This window comes from Rhopalosiphum padi, chromosome 2, assembly GCF_020882245.1.
Source record: "Rhopalosiphum padi isolate XX-2018 chromosome 2, ASM2088224v1, whole genome shotgun sequence".
Lineage (NCBI taxonomy): Eukaryota > Metazoa > Arthropoda > Insecta > Hemiptera > Aphididae > Rhopalosiphum > Rhopalosiphum padi.
The window spans coordinates 3,657,626-3,678,799 of NC_083598.1; the positions used below are offsets into that span (position 1 = coordinate 3,657,626).

Sequence of the window (21,174 nt, forward strand, 5' to 3'; positions counted from 1 at the left end):
GATTCATTTTTTTCGTATGGGTGTTTAGTCAATGTGTTGTTATTGTTGTAAGAACGTGTGGTTTGACATCTAGTTCTCATCGGCTTTTGTTACATACTATATGCATTTTAATAAACTACTGAACTATTATTGTATCCAAATGCGTATTATGTTTGTATGTAGATATATTAAAGTTAAAATAGATAAGCTTTAAGAATTACTAAATTCAGATCTGTGCAATCTATTTTAGAATTTCTTTACAACAAAAAATTACTCACCAGAATATAATCATACTTAACATACTAGTAATTTTATTAATGTATAATAATCTATAAAAATGTACAATAATGTACAAATAATATCCCTACAATGACCATAGACGTCGTAGACTTCTAGATGAACAAATATTTATTTGGTCAGATACAAATCATTTGAAACACATTTTTAAGAGGATGTATGTGCTATATTATGTTTTCTCTGTCAGACTAATGCGCAATATAGATAAATCGCATTTATGTAAAATGGTTTTTTATGATTTGTAAAAAGCTAAAAATCACTTATTATAAAAATTATAGAATATAGATTTTCGAAGGTTTAATTATCGGTTTTACTTTATTTCACTTTATATTCGATTTTAAAACTAAAAGATTTTTTTAAAAATGTAAATCAATATAAAAACATTGTTTTGAAATATGTAATATTAAAAGAATATATGTCATAAATTTAAAAATATTATTCTTTATAATTTTTGTAATGGTGAAAATTACCTGTGTGCTAATATCTTTTTTAACTGTCAACATTATAATTTAAATTTTGTTATAAGTATTGATAATTAATAATTGTTGTCGTCTATATTTGAATTCGAATATTATTTTAGATTGCGGTAGACCGTGTGCCAGACACCAACCATTGATCGATAATGGTAATACAGCAAATGTTGGAACAGCACCTTGGAATGTTGGAATATATAGATTTAAAAATGAGAGTTCTATGTATGACTTGATATGTGGAGGATCATTAATTAGTCAAAATTTAGTCGTTTCTGGTAAAAACTAAAAAAAGACCTAAGAAAAGAATGATAATTATTTCAATAACATTTTTAGTGGCTCATTGTTTTTGGCACGAGAGTATGTCGTCTAATCGAATACCAATAAACGATGGTTCATACAAAGTCGCTGTTGGAAAATATACTAGAAATTATACGGTTATTGACAATGAATTTACTCAAATAATGGATGTAAGTTGTTAACTAATTCAAAAGTAGAATTTTTTATAGTTATCAAATTCTAGATATTGATTAAAAACAATTTTAAAGGTAGACATCATTTACCTAAAAAAAGGTTATCATGGAACAAATGGGTTTCATGGTAAAGATATAGCTATTATCGTGTTAAAAAACAGAGTTGCTATTAGTGTTGGTGTTGCACCAGTTTGCGTTGATTGGAATTCTTCATATAATCTAACAAATGCAGCTCAAGGAAAGGTTTGTTTGTAAAATATTTAAAAGTCGAAATTTTGATTTAATTAGACACAGTTAAATAATATACAATATAATTTATAATAAAAAATATATGTAAATAATATTGTTCTTTTTGTACGAGAGGAATCTTGTGTAAGATACTCTTCTATAGTATAATGTAATGCTCTTTTAATAATATAAGAATGCTAAAAATCAGATTTTATAATCCAAATTTTAAAACAATTAAATGTTTTTCTTATTTTATAATTATTTGATTTCCAATATTACAATACGGATCTATCGTTGGACATTATAGCGTAGCCGTTTTGACATGAAGCCATTTTAGCGTAAATGTTTCAGATTATTGACCGAGACCTGATAGATTTCCACTATCAATTTGGAATTTATACGAGCGAGTACTAAATGGCATACACAGAACCATTAATCATGCAGATACTGCCAATCGAAGGATAAATGTTGAAATGGGAATGTTCCATCATATAGGATGGTCATTTATAACGTGCTTACGAAAGATTCATGCTGGAAGGGATACATATTTATTACAATTAGAATCAGGAAGATCTCCCCTAAAAAGCTTAAAAATATATTGACACAGACATAAAATTATTAAAAATAATTCAAGAATCAGATAAACGAGAAATGTTAACATATTTAAGAGGTGTAGCACATAATATTTCTTTACAGTAGTATGCTTTTTAACTATAAATTGTCAATATTATATTATTTTAATAGAGTGAATTTGTTTTAAATTGTATACATAATAATAAATAATTTGAATGAAATAAAAATAAATATTTTACGCCAAAACAGCTTCGTGTTAAAACGGCCACGCTATAAATTGTCCCATTTCGTTACAATACTTTAGTAATAGGGTTTTAATTACCTAAATTAACTAATTAATAATTGCCAACATTTATATAGTTACATTAAATAAGAGTGATATTCTAAATTATAAAATTGTTTTATACTTTCACAGATTGTTGGTTGGGGATTTACAGGGAACCACATACCAAGTCCTGTTTTATTAAAATCAACTTTATCGTACATCGATCAAAAGTCTTGTCGGATAATGTATACAAATGGGTTTGAAGGGTTTGTGACAATTGATAAGTTCTGTGCTGGGTCTGAATTGGGTAATACAATATTTAATTATTAATATTTGAAAACGTTTTTTCAATTTTTTTTCATCAAACAAAATTCAATTATTTGCATTGAAAAAATATTATATTGAATACTACTAAATATTTTAAATCAATGATATAATTTATAAAACGTTAGCATTTATAGCATCTTGTGATCAGATACTTATCATATCCTAATTCTGTGATCTTAGGACTGAAAATCTGAATTATTAATATAAACTGCATTAAACATAATGAATTTTATTATTCTTCTCTTATTCTCTTCATCTATAAATAATTATTATTCACACAAAGACAAAAAAATTGTTTAATGATATTTAATATTATTATTATTATAATATAACTCACTGTTAATCATTTGCTTTATATCTTTGTTCTTTATCCATCGCTCAAGAATAGTAGTGTAATAATTTATTTGTATTGCTTGAATAAAATATCTTTAATTTCAGGACAAACAGTTCTTCAAGGTGACAGTGGTGCAGGCTTAACATTTTTACATTCAAATTCTTATTATTTAACTGGATTAGTGAGTGTTAAGGATCCAAATACCAATCATTCAATAGCAGTTTTTACAAATGTTAAGCACCACATTAAATGGCTTCGTGAACTGTATAATAAATATGCTTCTTATGAAAGTGACAATATGATGGTAATTGTATAAAAACAATTTATTCTATCTGTAATTGAAGTTACTATATTTAAATTAATATATTTTTACCTTTTTGGAACGATTTAAAACGATTTATAACAGTTTATTTTTAATTATAAATTGTTTATTTAATTTAAACTTAATATGACATGATGGTACATATAACATAGGTAATATCTAATATTGTTATATATTTTACTAACACTTATTACGTTTTAATAGTTTTTTTACTTATTATAAAAATGGTATATTGTAAATTTTGTACAACTAATTGTTTCCTAATTACTATAATTATTATTTTACTTGACAATTAAAATAAATGTTTATTAATATCACAGAGTTTTTTACGGTGATTATCGTATAGTTGTTTCTCAATAAGTATTAATTTTAATTTTTAATTATTGAATTTACTTAGTCATGTTAAATATTAACTCCTGCTAAAAGTCTAGTAGGTTAGGAAAAATTTTATAATTTTTAATTCAATATTTTATAATTAATATTATTCCAGGCTATGAAAAATACATGTGTTTTACCAACTGCCAAAAGGATTTCAATATATTCCCATAAAGATTTGGATAAAACTTGAACTCACTGAACATGAATTATTAGTCCTCGTCGTATTGAGAACTGCGAATTTGGATAAGTATCATAAGCCTCACTCCAATAATTTTATGGTCTGTCAAAAAACTGGAAAATATAAATAGAATCCTCAAAATTTATGCATTGTACTATACATTCTATAGTGTACACTGTAATTATTACTTATTATAATGTTATATGTCCGATGTTTGGTTATGTTTGATTATAAATTATTTGTGTTTATAGTATAATGTGTCCTCTTCTATCATCAAATAGTTTAGATATTGAATGTTTTCAAAATGGTAACTATGCTAATTGTTCGAATCCATCTCTACCCGATACAATAAAAAACCTATCATGTAAGCCAACGTGTAAATTAAGACTAATCAATGGACAAGAAGTTACTTAAATTGAATTATGTTGCCTGTTTAGCGAAACGCACAATAATAAAGATGCAAAAAAAAAAAGATAGAATAATGTAGATGCATTCCATGCAATTGTATTTTTACATTATACAAATCTAAATGTCTAATTATTATACAGGATTAACCAATAGTCGTTTGTCTAACCTAACCATACAATTCCAAGTGGATAAGAAGAGACTCCAATTGAATAAAATTACTTTGTTAGTATAATGGAGTGTGGAATAATCAGCCACATACATGCGTTACATGTAACAATTGTATTTTTACATTATATTAACATAAATGATTAATTTACCTATACACTGGATTTTTGCTGTCTTGTTTTCGACGTATGTGCAACGAATTTCAACGAAAGGTTGCACTGATATCAATGTCAGCGAGTGATTTTTTCCGTATATGGGTGTTTAGCTTAGATGAATAGTCAATGTGTTGTGATTGTGGTAAGAACGTGTGGTTTGACATCTAGTTCTCATCAGCTTTTGTCATATACTATATGTATTTTAATAATTTACCGAACTGTTACTGTATCCAAATGCTTATTATGTTTGTATGTAGGTGTTATTAAAGTTAAAATAGATAAGCTTTTAGAATCAAATCACTCAAATGTGATCCATGCAATCTATCTTAGAATTTCTTTACAACACAAAATTACTTAGTAAAATTTAATTATATTTAATATACTGTTAAGTTTATTAATGTTTAATAATTTAAAAAAATGTATAATAATATTCCTCCAATGGTCGCTGTGGACTTTGTTCTTATAAAAATATATCCCTAAACCAAAATATCCCACGTCAATAATAATTTAAAATGTTAACCTTTATTATAAAATGTTCTACAATAAGTAATAATCGAACTTTGTTTAAAGTAAATGTGTGTTATTCGTTATTTTGTTAATGGTATTGTGTGTCATTTTATATTATTTCTTTTGGGTCTTAACCACTGACTTAATCTTCCAAGGATTGTTCATTGGTATTGTATCACATAAATACCCAATTATTTTTTTACATGATATGTTGGTAGGGGTAACTAATAAGAATGTATAGTTACAATGGAAATACCTTGGTGTTTGATTAAGTCGAAAATCAAGATTATTGTGCAAATTTTGTACACAAATTGTAGTAAAAATCGATTTTTTTTATTTTTATTTTGTAGACGTGCTTTATTATATAAATAGCAATTAGTCATAATGTATACCAATTACTTGTAATATTTATGTATCACACCAAAAACACTTCGTTATAATTCCGTATTATAAAAAGCCAGTTAAAAAGAATTCCTGTAATTACATTACATTTTTAGTACCGTTATTAAACCATTAAAAGACGTGATATTATATGGAAACTAATTAAAATGCCATTTTGTAATATTACAAATAGGTACCTATGATGATAAAATAAGACCAATTGTAAATTTGATCACTTCTTCAACATATTGCTTATAAATTATTAATTTATTTACGAAATTCAGTATAGTGGTTATTTATTTATATATAGGTATTTAAATATACTTACACGTTGTGCCAAGTAGGTACCTACACAATATTTGTTGAATAAATGTTTAACTTTACAATTGATCTACTTTCTTGCTATAGAATATTTTTGAAATGTTAAAAAATTACATTTTTCTTAGTTTCCATATTATATGACGTCTTTTAAAGGTTTAATAATTACTCAATGTAACGTAATTACAGGATTTTTTTTTAACTTAGCTTTTTTTTATACGGAGTTATAACAAAATGTTTTTAGCGTGATATCAGCTATTTTTTTTTTTTTATAAAAAAGGTCACCATTTTATTTTACTTTGTTAAACCTAAAGATGAATTTTGATTATTTTTATTTATTAATAATATTTATAACGATGGCGTAACTGCAAACACTAAATGTAATATGTAGATGTTACACACGTAGCGCACCGTCGCAGTCATCAATCGTCCGTGGGTCCGGCGTCGTCGTCACTCATCATACGTTGAGGTCACCGCCGAAGCAGCAATGAGAGTATTGTGGGGTTGATAAGCGATGGATCGGAGGACATAATAATATTGTATTATAACGTATAAGGTTTATGTCGTCTAACCAATCTGCTTGCGAGACGCAATTCCTACCTGTTTCCATCTACCCAATATTTCTGATCGATTGATATCTTATACGACTTTATATGTTTAGTTGTTTGTCCTGTTGAGTTGACCGATATTATGCACGAATTAAAACAGTTTTCAATGATACAACTCGGTTTACTGATACTATAAGTTAGTGCCTTAGTGGCTACCACGCTTTTTTTTTTTTACTTGGCTTCGTACCACTTCCATCGCGCTTGATACGCATACCTGCCTATTAAATCAGAATAACTAGTTTTTAAGTTAATTATGTATATCTACGTCGAAATATAATTGGGTGCTAGATGTAGCAGTAGGACTGTACAATTAATTTTAAAACGATTTTGCTTACTCACTTAATTTCCATTTCCTATACCTAAGTAGTTTGTCTTTTGGTAGATCATACGAACGTAGCTCCGCGTATAGATAGTCAATAATAATTTTAAACAACGACTAATATTCCGAATTCTGTCATACCAATTTAGAAAAACTAGCATTATGTGTTGTGTAGTTGTAATCGTGTTATTATAATCGTGTATATTATAATAGTATGGTACATATTATTAGATAAAATTATTATTATTTTAAAAATAATGTACTTTTCTGACGAAGTTCAATATGTAAAATACATTACATTAAAATAATACATATGTGTCCGTAAAATATTGTTTAATGTATAGTAACGTTTATTTGACTTATTTTATATATTATACAGTTTTGCTTCAATATTAATTCGTCATTATTTGCCATGAAGGTGACGTATTCCTGGTTAATATATTTATGTTTATTTTTTGGTACGTACTCGTAGTATCAATAAGTAATAATAATATAAAAATATATAACATTGAATATTTGGTTTTATAAAAAAAAAATAAGTAAACATGTATTTATCTATATTGAAGTGTTTTTAATAATTATTAAAAAATACAATTTTTTCTAAATCAATTATACTTCATACAATAAAATTTCACCAATTCTAAAAACTTATAAAATTAATATTTTAATACCGTATGGCTTGCTAAAACTGTATTAAATTATATTTGTATCATTATTTAATAAATTATAATATACTTATTAATTAAGATAAAGCGTACTTATAATAAAAATGTTGTATTACTACACTTTAAATGTGTTAAGTAAAAACAACATGATAAAAATATGTGGTTAATTATGTTGTAGATTTGTAATTATCTATGTGTAAAAATTATTTTGGAACTATAACAAAAAATAATATTATTTGTATAATAGATAGAATAGGGGTGGCACATTATTTGAACACTATGTACCATAAATTTTTTTTTCTAGCGTGCCATGAAAATATTATGTATATATTAAATTATTTCTAACATGGTTAAGAAAATTATTATTGTAATTTTATTATTTTATTAATGTATTAATATACAAAAAGGTTAGTTTAGGTGCATAATATATTAACATTAATTTGATAATTTTTGTCTGTTTAATACTTGATGATTATTCGTTGATATTTAGTTTAAAAAAATATTTTAATTGTTCATATGTTCTTAAAATCGTTTTGCGTGACCTTGCTTGTTATACTATTCATTAAATTAAAACAATCACACGAAAAAAAAAGTCATATGTGGAGTTGATCTTAATTTTTTTTCTCAGAAAAATATAAAAAATATTATCAGTTCATTTTATATTCAGACGTATTTTTATGTAACCTACGCCAATAAAATTTATAAAGCCACCATTATAGAATATTATGAAACAACATATTTGAGTTTGAGAGGCTGATCACGAATTTTTCCATGTTATTTATGGAGTGTATATAATGCGTCAAAAAGGGTCATACCAACAAACATTATACATTTTTATTTTTAAATAATTTTATTAGACCTTTAATTAATAAAGAAAAAATTTGTGGATTTAATTGTTTTAAATTATTTTATTAATTTTTCTTAAGTATAATTATAACAAATTTGCATTTTAAAAAAAAAAGTTGTTAAATTAATATATGAGATTAAGATAGAAACCAACCGATGATAAATCTTTCTGTATCAAATTAATATAATATAGAATCATGTTAATAGAAAATAGAAAATTCTGATTTATAATATTACCATTCTTAACATCATACAATTTTTTTTTTAAATAGGCGTTTTTTGTGATAGAAAACTTGAAAAACGACAAACAGTATCATCATGCTCAGTGTTGGTAACTATAAAATTAATTGTTATTATGTAATTATAACATATAAGTACCTATACAAAATAGGATAGCTCTGGGGGGAGCCGTGTCCAAAAATATAAACAATCACTATATTAAATTATACACAAGCTATCACCTACTGTAAATTATTATACATTTATACATTTCAGTCTTGATACATTTTTTATGAATTTCTCTTATAGAGCTATTGTGTTTTACTTTACTTTTAAATTTATATTTTACCTTTCTACTATTATAAAAAAAAAATCATGGCTTTGAAGGTAACGCGAGAGGAAGTCTTGTATCCATGGTGGATAGTGAGGTAACGACCGCTATTACTGGTTAGACCGAGGAGATCGAAGTGTGTTTTGTTAATTCGCGTAATAATTATGTACTTAATCTGTTTGTATGAAAACACTATAATGCAATTAAAAATAATTATATTTACTAGTGTTTTTTTTTTAGTATTAAGACTGGATGGTAGTTGGATTTGGAGAGTAATATTAGAACAGTGTTAGAATTTTCTCATCGATTTTAACAACACTTCGCTTATACGGTATGCGGACTTATAACTGAAGTGTAAATGAAAACTGTTAAATGAAATAAAAAAACACGGGTTACCACTAAAATCCATTAATTAAAAAAAAAATTGCTTCACGAACTAATAGCTAATAGTTGCATAGCTATTACGATATAATTAATAGTCACTTTAAATCATTTTTGTTGTATACTTGAATTTTGAATTTATACAATTACAGAGACTTCGAGGACGCGTTTAATTGTTCAAATGGACTGTGCATCGAGACGTCGGATATTTGTGACGGTCAACCAGATTGTTCAGATGGTTCAGACGAGACAAACGATTTGTGTGCTAAGCAAACGTATGGAATAAAATATATGAATATAGCGTATAGCGACAATAAATAGTTATAATTGCATTTTGTATATATATTATATTTGTATAATGTAGATGCCAAACTTATGAATATCGATGTAATTATGGAGCTTGTGTAGATAAAAGCGCAATATGCGATGGTAAAAACGATTGTGTCGACGGATCTGACGAAAACTTACCCGAATGTATACAAAACACAATAAATAGTACTCAACATTACAATGGTTCATCTAATTGTCCGTAAGCGGTTTTTAAATATACTTACTTTTATTTATAATTATATAACATTTACTTCATCAAACTAAAAAACATATCACCAAATATTTATTTCTATATAATATGATGTACATACATATTATAATATGTATATAACCAAAGTATTATTAAATTTATACTAAATTTATTTTAGGTATTATATATACATATTTGTTATGATATTATGCTTTTAATATTTTTTATAATACCTAATTAATGAATAATGACATAAATGATATGTAGTATAGAATAGTATAGAAAATTATAAACTAATAGTTGATTTTAAAATATTATTCATATTTATATTTAAGTTTTTTTTTTTTTTTTAAAGCGAAGACCAGTCCAAATGCACATCTAGCCAATGCATTAATGGAACATCATTTTGTGATAGAACTCGAGATTGTAAGGATGGGTCTGATGAAGAAAAATGTGTTGGTTCTAATACAATACCTATATCAACACTTAAACCAGCAAAACATGTTACTGAACAAACAACACAGACTACTAAAATGTATTTTTTATTTATTTTATCCATAAAAATAACTTAATAAGTTATATTACATAATATGTAGTATTTATGAACTATTTGGAAATTTTTTAAACACAAGAAAACTTATGAATTTTCGTAAAAATGTAATCAATTAGTTAATTAGGATTCTAGTAAACATAATATTGTCAAAATTGTGTAATTTTTTATAATTGATAAAATACAATATGAAATCTACAGCTATAAGGCTATAAGGCTATAAGTTTCAAAAGCGTCACTATTCATAGTTATAAGACGTAGAGAACATATTTTGTTCGAATTAGCTATTTTTTTCTTTGCTCTATAACGAAGCTATATATCAGCATAACTTCGATGTATTCTAATCAAGAAATTTTCTTTTGGTTTTTTTTTCTTCTTTTTTGGCATGGTTTTTTAAGTAGGTAGGTACTTTTATTTTTGCTTTCAAGTAACATTAATAACATTTTTTTCAATATATATAAAATAAATGTATTGAAAAAGTCAATATTTATTTTTTTTTTCATTATAAAATGTGTTCCAAGAACAAGGCGCAATCGACATTTACTTGTTATGTTTGATTTAAACCCAAAAGTAGAAGCAAATTTAATATATTATATATATATATATATATTATAATCATTAAGAATCATCTGGGATGTTTTATCAGAATAAATTTGATGTAAAAAAAAGGTTAAATTTCAAATTACCTTGTGTCCTTGTATTTCAGGAATAATATGGGACGTATTTTCAAAAAAACTAGATATTAATATGTAAAAAATTCGGTATTTTAAACTCTTACAATAATATTTATATATTTTTTATGTATTTAATTTATTTTAATTTATCAAATTAACTTGATTATATTTTATGTTTATTATAAAAAATAGGATTTTTATTCTTAAAATTTTATCTTTCAAGGAGTTTTTGCATTCTACCTAGCCTTGAAGGAGTTATATATTCTTACGAAGATTCAGATGAAATTTTATCTCACGGAACATTGATTAATTACAATCGCACTGTTATTGAGAACTGTGAAATTGGATATCATAATGCTTACCCCAAGAGTTTTAGGGTTTGTCAGAATAATGGAACATGGACATCGAAATCTGAGAAATCATGTTTCAGTAAGTTATGTACTTTAATATTTTATACTATAATAATATTACTTATGTAAATATTTTATGTCCAATATTTGGTTATACTTTGTTTATCTCAGCGGTTCCCAACTGTTTTAGTTGTGTTGACCACCAATTTTGTAAAAATATTTTCAAGGCTCACTATAATAACGAATAGTAGGTATACACTTATAATATACGTATGTGTATTATATGTGTACATACGTCAGTTATTATAAAAAGAACAATTTTAAAAATGATTGTTTGTTAAGAAAAATACTTTATTCAACTCTATCACAAGTTTATAGTTAGATAATTTAATGTATTTTTTAACATTACTTGTCGTCCACGAGAGAGTAAATTTCTGCATTAAAACTGGATAGTCTTATCCATACAATTAATCACGTTTAACATTTAGTTTTATACTATATTTTATATTTAAAATAACTGTAATTAATAGTAGTAATTATAACCCATTTTTTATTTATTACATTTTATTGTGACCATAAAGGGTTATTAGGTATATAATAAAAAAATATATAAAAATATTCATAATTTTATTTTATTTTTAAATGTATACATTAATAATGTTAATATATGGACCACGTCCCGGTTTCGACCATGGCCATTAGGTTTGGAATCTTTGGTTTATTTTTATATGAATGTGACTATCTTTATTATCAGATAGTTTAAATATTAATTGTTTTCTATAGAGAATATAACAATAATATTTGTTTTTTTTTTATTAAATTCAATTACATCATATATAATCGTATTCACAAAAACGTTTTTTACAATGATTTTAGAGTAAAATTTGAGTAAAATTCACTGTTATTAAATAATAGAAGATGCATTTCATTAACAATTCACTTTACAATAAAATTTAAAATAAAAAATATTTTCTAATGTTTAAATTAACATTAAAACATTGATTTTAGGTAATATTTATTAACTCGATATATCATACCCTCAAAAATATTATTCTTTATAATATTATTGTAATGGTTGATTTTATAAAAGTGCACTGATATCCTCTTAAGCCTTAAAAAATATTATTTATTCTTTATTCAATAGGTATTATTACATATTGATTGTTGTCATTTGCATTTACATTTAATTATTATTTAAGAGTGCGGTAGATCGTATGTCGGACACCAATTATTGATCAATAATGGTAAGACAGCACATGTTGGAATAGCACCTTGGAATGTAGGGATATATAGGCTTAATAAAACGACTTCCGAGTATGATTTGATATGCGGAGGATCACTAGTTGCTCCAAATTCAGTCGTTTCTGGTAAAAAGCATTCATGTATTTCGGATTTAAATAGCTACAACAATTAATTTATATCAATTTTAGCGGCTCACTGTTTTTGGAAAAATGGTATGCTATCTAATAGAATATCAATAAGCGATGGTCTATATAGAATTGCTGTTGGGAAATATTATAGAAATTACACAGTTATTGACAATGATTTTACTCAAATAATGGATGTAAGTTTTTATAGTTTAAAAGTAGAATCTTAGAAACTAAAAATAGGTATAAATGTATATTATAATATTATAAATAAATCAATTCTATAGGTGGAAACAATTTATCTGAAAGAAGACTATCATGGATATAGTCGGTTCTATTCTGATGATATAGCTTTTATCGTATTGTCAAACAGAGCTAATATAAGTAGTGCTGTTGCACCAGTTTGTGTTGATTGGAACGGTAGATATAATGTAAAAAATGGAATTCAAGGAAAGGTTAGTTCTTTTTTTGTGGAAATAAATATTACAGTTATGATTTATCTAGAGATAAGACATAAGTACTATATCACCAAACACCTTTTATAATTTATAAGGTGGGCGACTACTGAAGAGACTCTTCTATAGTATTGTGTACAGAATAACGCTTGAAAAATATATATCATAATTCAAATTACAAAACCAATAAATATTATTCTTATTTCATACTTGTTTGATTTTCAAAATAATAATATTTTAATCCATTGGATTTTAATTAAGGGTCCGCTATACCAGCATTTTTTTTCTCTGTCTACTTCTTACACAATACAGGCAAAAAGATACTCCGTATTTTTACGATTACGACACTCTAGTTCAGTTTAGGGCAAAAAGCATCTATTATATATTTTATAAAAAGAGTATTTCCTGTGCATTGATCGCATAGATTTTATATATTTACATTTTTTATAATTATAAGCATGTTTTAATTTAAAATAATTTCGATTATTTTTAACCATTAATAATTTATTCAAAATTGTAAATATTAAATATCTATCCGGTTAATTAAAAGGAAATACTCTTTTTTTATAAAATATAAAATAGGTGCTTTTGTCATAAACTGAACCAGAGAGTCGTAATCGTGGAAATACCGAGTATCTTTGTCCCTATATTATGTGGGAGGTAGACAGAGAAAACAAAATATGCTGGTGTAGCGTCTCCTTAACTTCTTACAATAATTAATCATTACCAATATTTATACAGTTACATTAAAACAGATTAATCTTATCTATCATTAAACCACCTTATAAATTTTACAGATTGTTGGTTGGGGAAAAACAGAAAAAGACGTGTCAAGTCCCATTTTAATAGAAGCCACGTTACCGTACATCGACCGTGATTCTTGTCGAAGCATGTATACCAATGAATTTAAAAAGTTTGTGACTTTTGATAAATTTTGTGCCGGATCTACATCAGGTAATAAAATATTTAATTATTATTATTTGAAATCTATGTTTCAATTTGTTTTAAACAAATACAATTTACTTTTATACCCAGTGCAACAGTGTGGCATTTTTAGTGATGTCTTCAGGTATAATTGTCTGCTCACAGGCGATTGCTTATGTGTTGCGTTGACTACTGTTCATCTCGGACATGTACGAGCACTATCCGTATGTTGATAGTTAACTGTATTATAATTCAAGGCATAGGACGGACATAAAAAAAAATGGTTTTATAAGGAAATGTAGAAATAATTTATTAAAATAATAATAAACAAAATATTTGTCATGTGAAGTACTGAAAGTACAGATGATTATAATAATGATTATAATGTAAAAATAATAAAATGATGATAACAATATTTAAAACGCCGATAATCAAACGTATGCGAAATCAAATGAGATAGTATAATATTGATAATTGTCTTACGTACTAGGTGGCAACGGCCGAAAACGATAATATATACTTAAATGAATAATAATTAAACAGTACCCTAACCTTCAACGCGCGTGATTCCGGTTGGTGGCTTGACCGTGAGTAGAATATAAAATGATGATAGTCGGTGGCTGATGAACTAATGAAGATCGAACTGCCGAAACGTGAAACGGCACGAACATAGAAGTAGGCACGTTGTCGGTGCGAATAAGTGTGAGTTGTAAATCGCAGACATTTTCGACAAGCACGAACTATGGCTAACAAAAAGGTTTTACGAAGAGAACAAGACACTACGGCCTAGTGCTCTGCACGGTCCGTTATTTTAAAGATCGGACCGGACTTAACAATTAAAAAAGGGACCGAATTCGGACCAGACCACACTTAAAAGTAAAACAGAAGACCAAATTTGCACCGAACCCATGGCTACGTATTATTTATAGACCGGACCGGACCAGTTATTCAATTTATTCATATAGAGTAGATACATTTCGGACCGTAAGATTTAGTCAATATTAGACCAGACCGGACAATAATGCATTTTGTATTACACTGGACAGATTTTATTTTGAAGTGAGCTATCTATAGTATTTATAATCAATAGTATGACGTAACAATAACTTATTTAGATTTTAAGAACCGTAATTGGACCGAACCGAACCGGACTGAACTATTTTCATTTTTGTTTTTTTTTGAAATCGAACCGGACTGAAAATAATGCACTTTAACTGAAGACTGGACTGAATTACTTCTATAAAATATTGAACCAGACCAAACCGATGATTTAATAGTTTTTGTATGTTAGGACCGGACTAGATTGGACCACGGTCTGGTCCGGTTCGGACCGGATCATGCAGAGTTTTACGGGTGGACTACGTAGATGAAAACCCCCGTTGGCGGATCACGTTCAGTCAGGCCGAAATGGTTATTGTCGTCACGAAATAGCACAATTAATAACACGGATGTCACGCAAATCAGACTGGAACTGAGAGGCCTCGGGGAACGGAGAACGGCTCGAACAAAATGTATAAGCCGGTGGACTAAATAAGGCACGCGGGACCGGGATAGACGCACAGCCAGACCATCAACAGTGTCTGCACGAAAATAGTCCATCGGCTTATCGGGCACCAACATTAACATTGTTATTATATTATTATCATTGAGATATATATTATAATATATTATATGTATATTGTATAAATATATATATATATAACTACCTATTTTAATAAATAATAATATAAATTATTCAACTTTAGTTTTATGATCTAATAAAATCGTTTACTCATCATATCATACAACACTGTGTGAGTTTAGGAGTGTAAATCTGAAAATTATTAGTTATTATTAATTTATATGTTAAACTTATTAGAATTATTAGAATTATTTGCTCAAATACAAAATAATTTATTGTTCAATTTATTTAATTAATATGATTATTATTCAAGTATAAAATCAACAACAAACTGAATAAGCCGCTTGGCATATCATCTCTCATATAACTCTATGTAATTGTAATACCCAATGCTCAACAGTGGTTGTATGATTAATATTGTTGTCTTTAAAATAAATATCTTTTATTTCAGGACAAGGAGTTCGTGAAGGTGACAGCGGTGCAGGTTTAACGTTTTTACATTCTGCTTTTTATTATTTAACCGGGATAGTGAGTCTCAAGGATCCAAACACAAACAATTCCATAGCAGTTTTCACAGATGTTAAGCGCCACATTAAATGGCTTCGTGAAATGTATAATAAATATACTTCTAATAAAAGTGACAATACGATGGTAATTATATAAAAATAATTGATTTATGTGTGTAATTGAAATCAGTAATTATAGTAGTAGATTTTTACTTTTGTGTAACAATTTATAAAAGTTCATTTATAACAATTTTTTCATTTAAATTAAATTTAACATGACATAATTTATAGTACTTAGATAGTATCTAAGTGCTATAAGATTTACTAATTATTATTACGTTTGAGTAGTTTTTTACATAAACAAATGATGCGTTGTCTATTCTGTACAATTAATTGTTTCATAATCATAATTATTATTCTACTTGGTAATTAAAATAAATGTTTAATAATATCACGGACTTTTTTATGATGATGATCGTATGCTTGTTTCTAAATAGGTATTAATTTAAATTTTCATATATTAAGTTGACATGGATATGTGAAATTTAACTTCTGTTTCCGAACCATCAGATTAGAAAAAATTAATAATTAAATTTTTTATTATTAATATTATACCAGGTTACGACAAATTCTTGTGTTTTACCAATTGCCGAAGGCATTATATATTTTTATGAAGGTTCGGATGAAATTTTATCTCACGGGACATCAATTAATTCACATCATATTGTAATTGAGGACTGTGAAACTGGATATCATAAGGCATTCCCGAGTAGTTTTAGGGTTTGCCAGGGAAATGGAAAATGGAAATCGAATCCTCAAAAATTGTGTTTTAGTAAGTCATGCATAGTGTATGCTGCAATAGTTATTTATTTAAATGTTATATGGCCGATGATTGATTATTTCTAACTAAAATGTATTTATTTTTATAGAAATGTGTCCACCTTTATTATCGGATAGCTTAGATATTAAATGTACTCTAAATGGTGATTATGCAAATTGTTCAAATCCATCAATATTTGGTACAAAAGCTATACCATTATGTAAGCCAACCCATATAATACCAAATGGACAAGAAGAGACTCCAATTGAATTACTTTGTCAGTCTAATGGAGCATGGAATAATCAACTACATACTTGCATTCCATGTAATTGTATTTTTAAATTATATTCATACATTTTTGGTTTACCTATATACTGGATTATCGCTGTCTTCTTTTCGACGTATGTACAACAAACTTTAACGAATGCTGCACTGGTAACTGTGACGGCGATTATTACTGTTCGTATAAACCACTCTTACGGACAATAATTGGCCATGAGGAATAGCAAACATTTGCTGCATTCTGTATATTTCACTAATTTAATGAACTATTACACTATCCAAATGCTTATTACATTTATATATGTATGTGTTACATATAAATAACTTATTATAATAATTATGAATATACATATTCGAGGGATTTATCCCTAGGAGTGATCAGCTATAAAAATGCATTTCATGTAATTATATTTATTTTATTACAAGTCATTTATTTATACTTATCTAACTATATTATTTTTATTATTTGGTTGTATGTATTATAATATTTATAATAGTTAAAATTTAAGATGAATAAATAATTGTTTTGTCAGGTATAATTGTTTAATATACATTACTAAGAGAATATGAGCGCCATATTTGTTTTTGTATTTTATTATTTTATATTCTTTTCTGAAACAAAAACATTTTTTTTTTAAAACTTAATAGAACAAATTTATATGTCACGCATTCAATAAGATTATTCTTTATAATTTCTTCTTCGTGCGTTTTTATAACATTGCGTGAAATCCTCTTAAGCTTTCAACATCGCGTTTTATTCTCTATTATATAGGTGATAATATGTATTAATTATTGTTATAAATATTTGTATTTATTTAAATTTTTAGATTGTGGTAAAGTATATTCAAATAAAGCTACATTGATCGATAGTGGTATCAAAGCTGATGTTGGATCAGCTCCTTGGAATGCTGGAATTTATCAATTAAATAAAGAGAGTTTCACGTATGACATGATATGCGGAGGATCATTAATTAGTTCAAATATAATTGTTTCTGGTAAAAAATAAGCATTATATTTAAGACCTCAAAAAGATAGATCATTGTTAAAATAAATAACATTTTTAGCGGCTCATTGTTTTTGGCAAAAAGATATGCTGTCTAAACGATTATCAATTAACGATGGTCTATATAGAATTGCTGTTGGAAAATATGATAGAGATTACTCAGTAATTGACAATGAATTTACCCAAATAATTGATGTTAGTTATTAATTTAAAAGTAGTGTCTTAAAAACTAATAATAATATATATTATAAATAAAACCATTTTATAGGTGAAAACAATTTATATAAAAGAAAATTATTATGGAACTAAGGGGTTTCATGCTGAAGATATAGCTGTTATCATGTTAAAAAACAAAGTTTCTATTAGTGTAGGTGTTGCACCAGTTTGCGTTGATTGGAATAGTAGATATAATGTAACAAATGGAGCCCAAGGAAAGGTTTGTTTGTTTATAAAGTATAAATCAAAATTATTATTTAAATTACAGTTACTATATTACCATTACTAATGTATGATAGGTTAATATTAGGTAAGTGGCTGTATGAATTTCTATGTATTATACAAAAGAAAAAATATCTAATAATTTAAATTGTAAAATCATTAAATTTAACATTGTTTTAATTTTAATATATATTGGTTTAATTAACAAAATAATAAAACTTTAATTAATCAGATTTTAATTGACTAATTATACTTATTAGTTATTACCAACATTAACATGTTTATATTAAACGTGAGTAATTTTATATAAAGATTATAAAACTATTTTATACTTTCACAGATTTTTAGTTGGGGTAAAACAGAAAAAAACGTGTCAAGTCTCATTTTATTAGAAGCCAGTTTACCGTACATCGACCATCGTTCTTGTCGAAGCATGTATAAAAATGGATTTGAATTGTTTGTGACTATTGATAAGTTTTGTGCCGGGTCTAAATTAGGTAATACAGTATTTAAATACTAATATTTGAAATCATTTTTTCAATTTTTTCCAACAAATAAACTTCAATTATATACATAGTTAAGAGTATTACCATTGATTATAATTATTACTTACTATTTTTGATCAACGATTAATCTTATTAAACTTAAGCATTTTTTATCTACTAAGCATATATACTTATTATATTCGGCATTGTGTACGTTTAGAATTTCAAATTTGAATTATAAAGGGGTTTCGTTACATATATTATATTATAATATAAGATTTAATTTTTACAAAGTACAATCAAAAGACAATGCTATACTGATTTAAAATTTTGTTTAGAATCAAAATTTGACATCTTAAATAATTAACATTAATTTTATCAAAATTTAAGGTTTTTTGAGATAAAATTGATGGCAGTTGCAAGGCCCCTTTAATGATTTTTAGAATGATTTTATATATCTATATTTTTGTGGTTTAAATAAAAATTTTTTTTATTTCAGAACAAGGGGCTCGTAAAGGTGACAGTGGCGCAGGCTTAATGTTTTTACATTCTAATTCTTATTATTTAACTGGAGTAATGAGTGTCAACGATCCACATGCAAACAATTCAATATCGGTTTTTACAGATATTAAGTTTCACATTCAATGGCTTAGTATGCTGTATACAAATAATGATTAATATCAAATAATTATATTTTCATTGTAATCGAACACAATATTGAAATATTTATTTATGAATAGATTATTACTTTTGTGTCACAATTTTTGACAGTTTATCTTTGCACATATATTTGTTTAAATAAAACTTAATTACATTTTTTTATTGATGCTTAAACAAAAGTTTATGGTACGTTTTTTGAACAATATTTTTTTATTTTCAGAATCCTTATTCAGAATATGTATTCAATAAAGCTTGACAAAAGTTATTTAAAAATACGTATCTGAATAAGTTAAATAGTGAGTTTATTAAATTCATATATTACGGCATACAAATTTTCATTTTTCTAATAAATAATAATAGTATAATATTATAATTGAAATCAAATATTAAACATTTTTTTCAATTCAGAAGTGTACACAAATAATCTATTTCGAATTCTGTATTACAAGCTGTTATTATTTATACCAATTTCGGACGGTTATCTATCGGATTTATTTACAAGGCAAACGGTTGAACATATAAAGCCGTATAAGATATGAACGGTAGATAGGCCGTGTAGAATAAGAAAAATAAATCACTGGTCAATGAATGACGTGGTTGGAGGGTAGACCCCACCACGGTAAAGAATCAACACGGTTGTGACGTCAGATTACTTCACCTTTCGAAGGCTTTCGGTATTTCGTGGACGATAAAAACAGGCTCGACACAAAAAGAACTATATAAAAGTACACTACAGTGTTGTATTTACAATTTTTATATAGTTAAATAAATTTAGTTAGGTATTCAAAAATGATTGACAGTAAATGTTTTTTTGTTTGCCTTTAAATTATAATGCGAAAAATCAGTCACACGCGTATTAATTAATACACGATTTGATACATAAAACAAAATTAGCGGAATTTGATGTAGCAGTATAATAATACATTCAATTTTAAAACAAGTTTGTACTTACTCACTTATTTTCATTGCCATCTGTCTATGTAGTTTGTCCTTCAATTGATCATGTAAACACATATAGCTGGTAAGAGATGTACTAACCAACACCGTTTACATACCAATATCATGATATTGTATTATAGAGATCCGAAACTCTGTGTATAGTAATAAAATATATGTTGCTATTATCGACTGAATATTTTTTAAACTATAAAGTTGAAAATGTATTAATTTTCAAGTTGTGTTTATCTGTGTTTATTATATACAATTTATTATAAAAAACCATAGTATATTTTACTATATATTATTTAGTAATAAATGTCGTTAATTTGGAATAATCATTGTATTGTCATTTATGGTTTATAATTAAAAATATTTTTGATTTAATTAGAGCTTACCATTACCCACTAAGGTGATGCATTCTCGGTTTTTTTGTTCATGTTTAGTTTTTAGAAA

General features: G+C 26.3%; 1 protein-coding gene across 1 annotated transcript in view; it reads left to right on the forward strand.

Annotated features, from left to right (window-relative positions):
• The window catches only part of LOC132922591 (uncharacterized), a 40,760-nt gene that overhangs the window by 9,516 nt on the left and 10,070 nt on the right, over window positions 1–21,174 (forward strand). Inside the window, exons 15-34 of the mRNA XM_060986171.1 lie at window positions 857–1,024; window positions 1,083–1,216; window positions 1,295–1,462; window positions 2,436–2,592; window positions 3,051–3,250; window positions 7,050–7,143; window positions 8,463–8,523; window positions 9,280–9,402; window positions 9,492–9,656; window positions 10,003–10,182; window positions 11,095–11,300; window positions 12,421–12,588; window positions 12,652–12,785; window positions 12,876–13,043; window positions 13,841–13,997; window positions 16,040–16,239; window positions 16,713–16,926; window positions 17,024–17,239; window positions 18,024–18,191; window positions 18,261–18,394. Of these exons, the coding sequence (XP_060842154.1) occupies window positions 857–1,024; window positions 1,083–1,216; window positions 1,295–1,462; window positions 2,436–2,592; window positions 3,051–3,250; window positions 7,050–7,143; window positions 8,463–8,523; window positions 9,280–9,402; window positions 9,492–9,656; window positions 10,003–10,182; window positions 11,095–11,300; window positions 12,421–12,588; window positions 12,652–12,785; window positions 12,876–13,043; window positions 13,841–13,997; window positions 16,040–16,239; window positions 16,713–16,926; window positions 17,024–17,239; window positions 18,024–18,191; window positions 18,261–18,394 (3,215 nt within the window). The remainder of the gene's footprint in view (window positions 1–856; window positions 1,025–1,082; window positions 1,217–1,294; window positions 1,463–2,435; window positions 2,593–3,050; window positions 3,251–7,049; window positions 7,144–8,462; window positions 8,524–9,279; window positions 9,403–9,491; window positions 9,657–10,002; window positions 10,183–11,094; window positions 11,301–12,420; window positions 12,589–12,651; window positions 12,786–12,875; window positions 13,044–13,840; window positions 13,998–16,039; window positions 16,240–16,712; window positions 16,927–17,023; window positions 17,240–18,023; window positions 18,192–18,260; window positions 18,395–21,174) is intronic.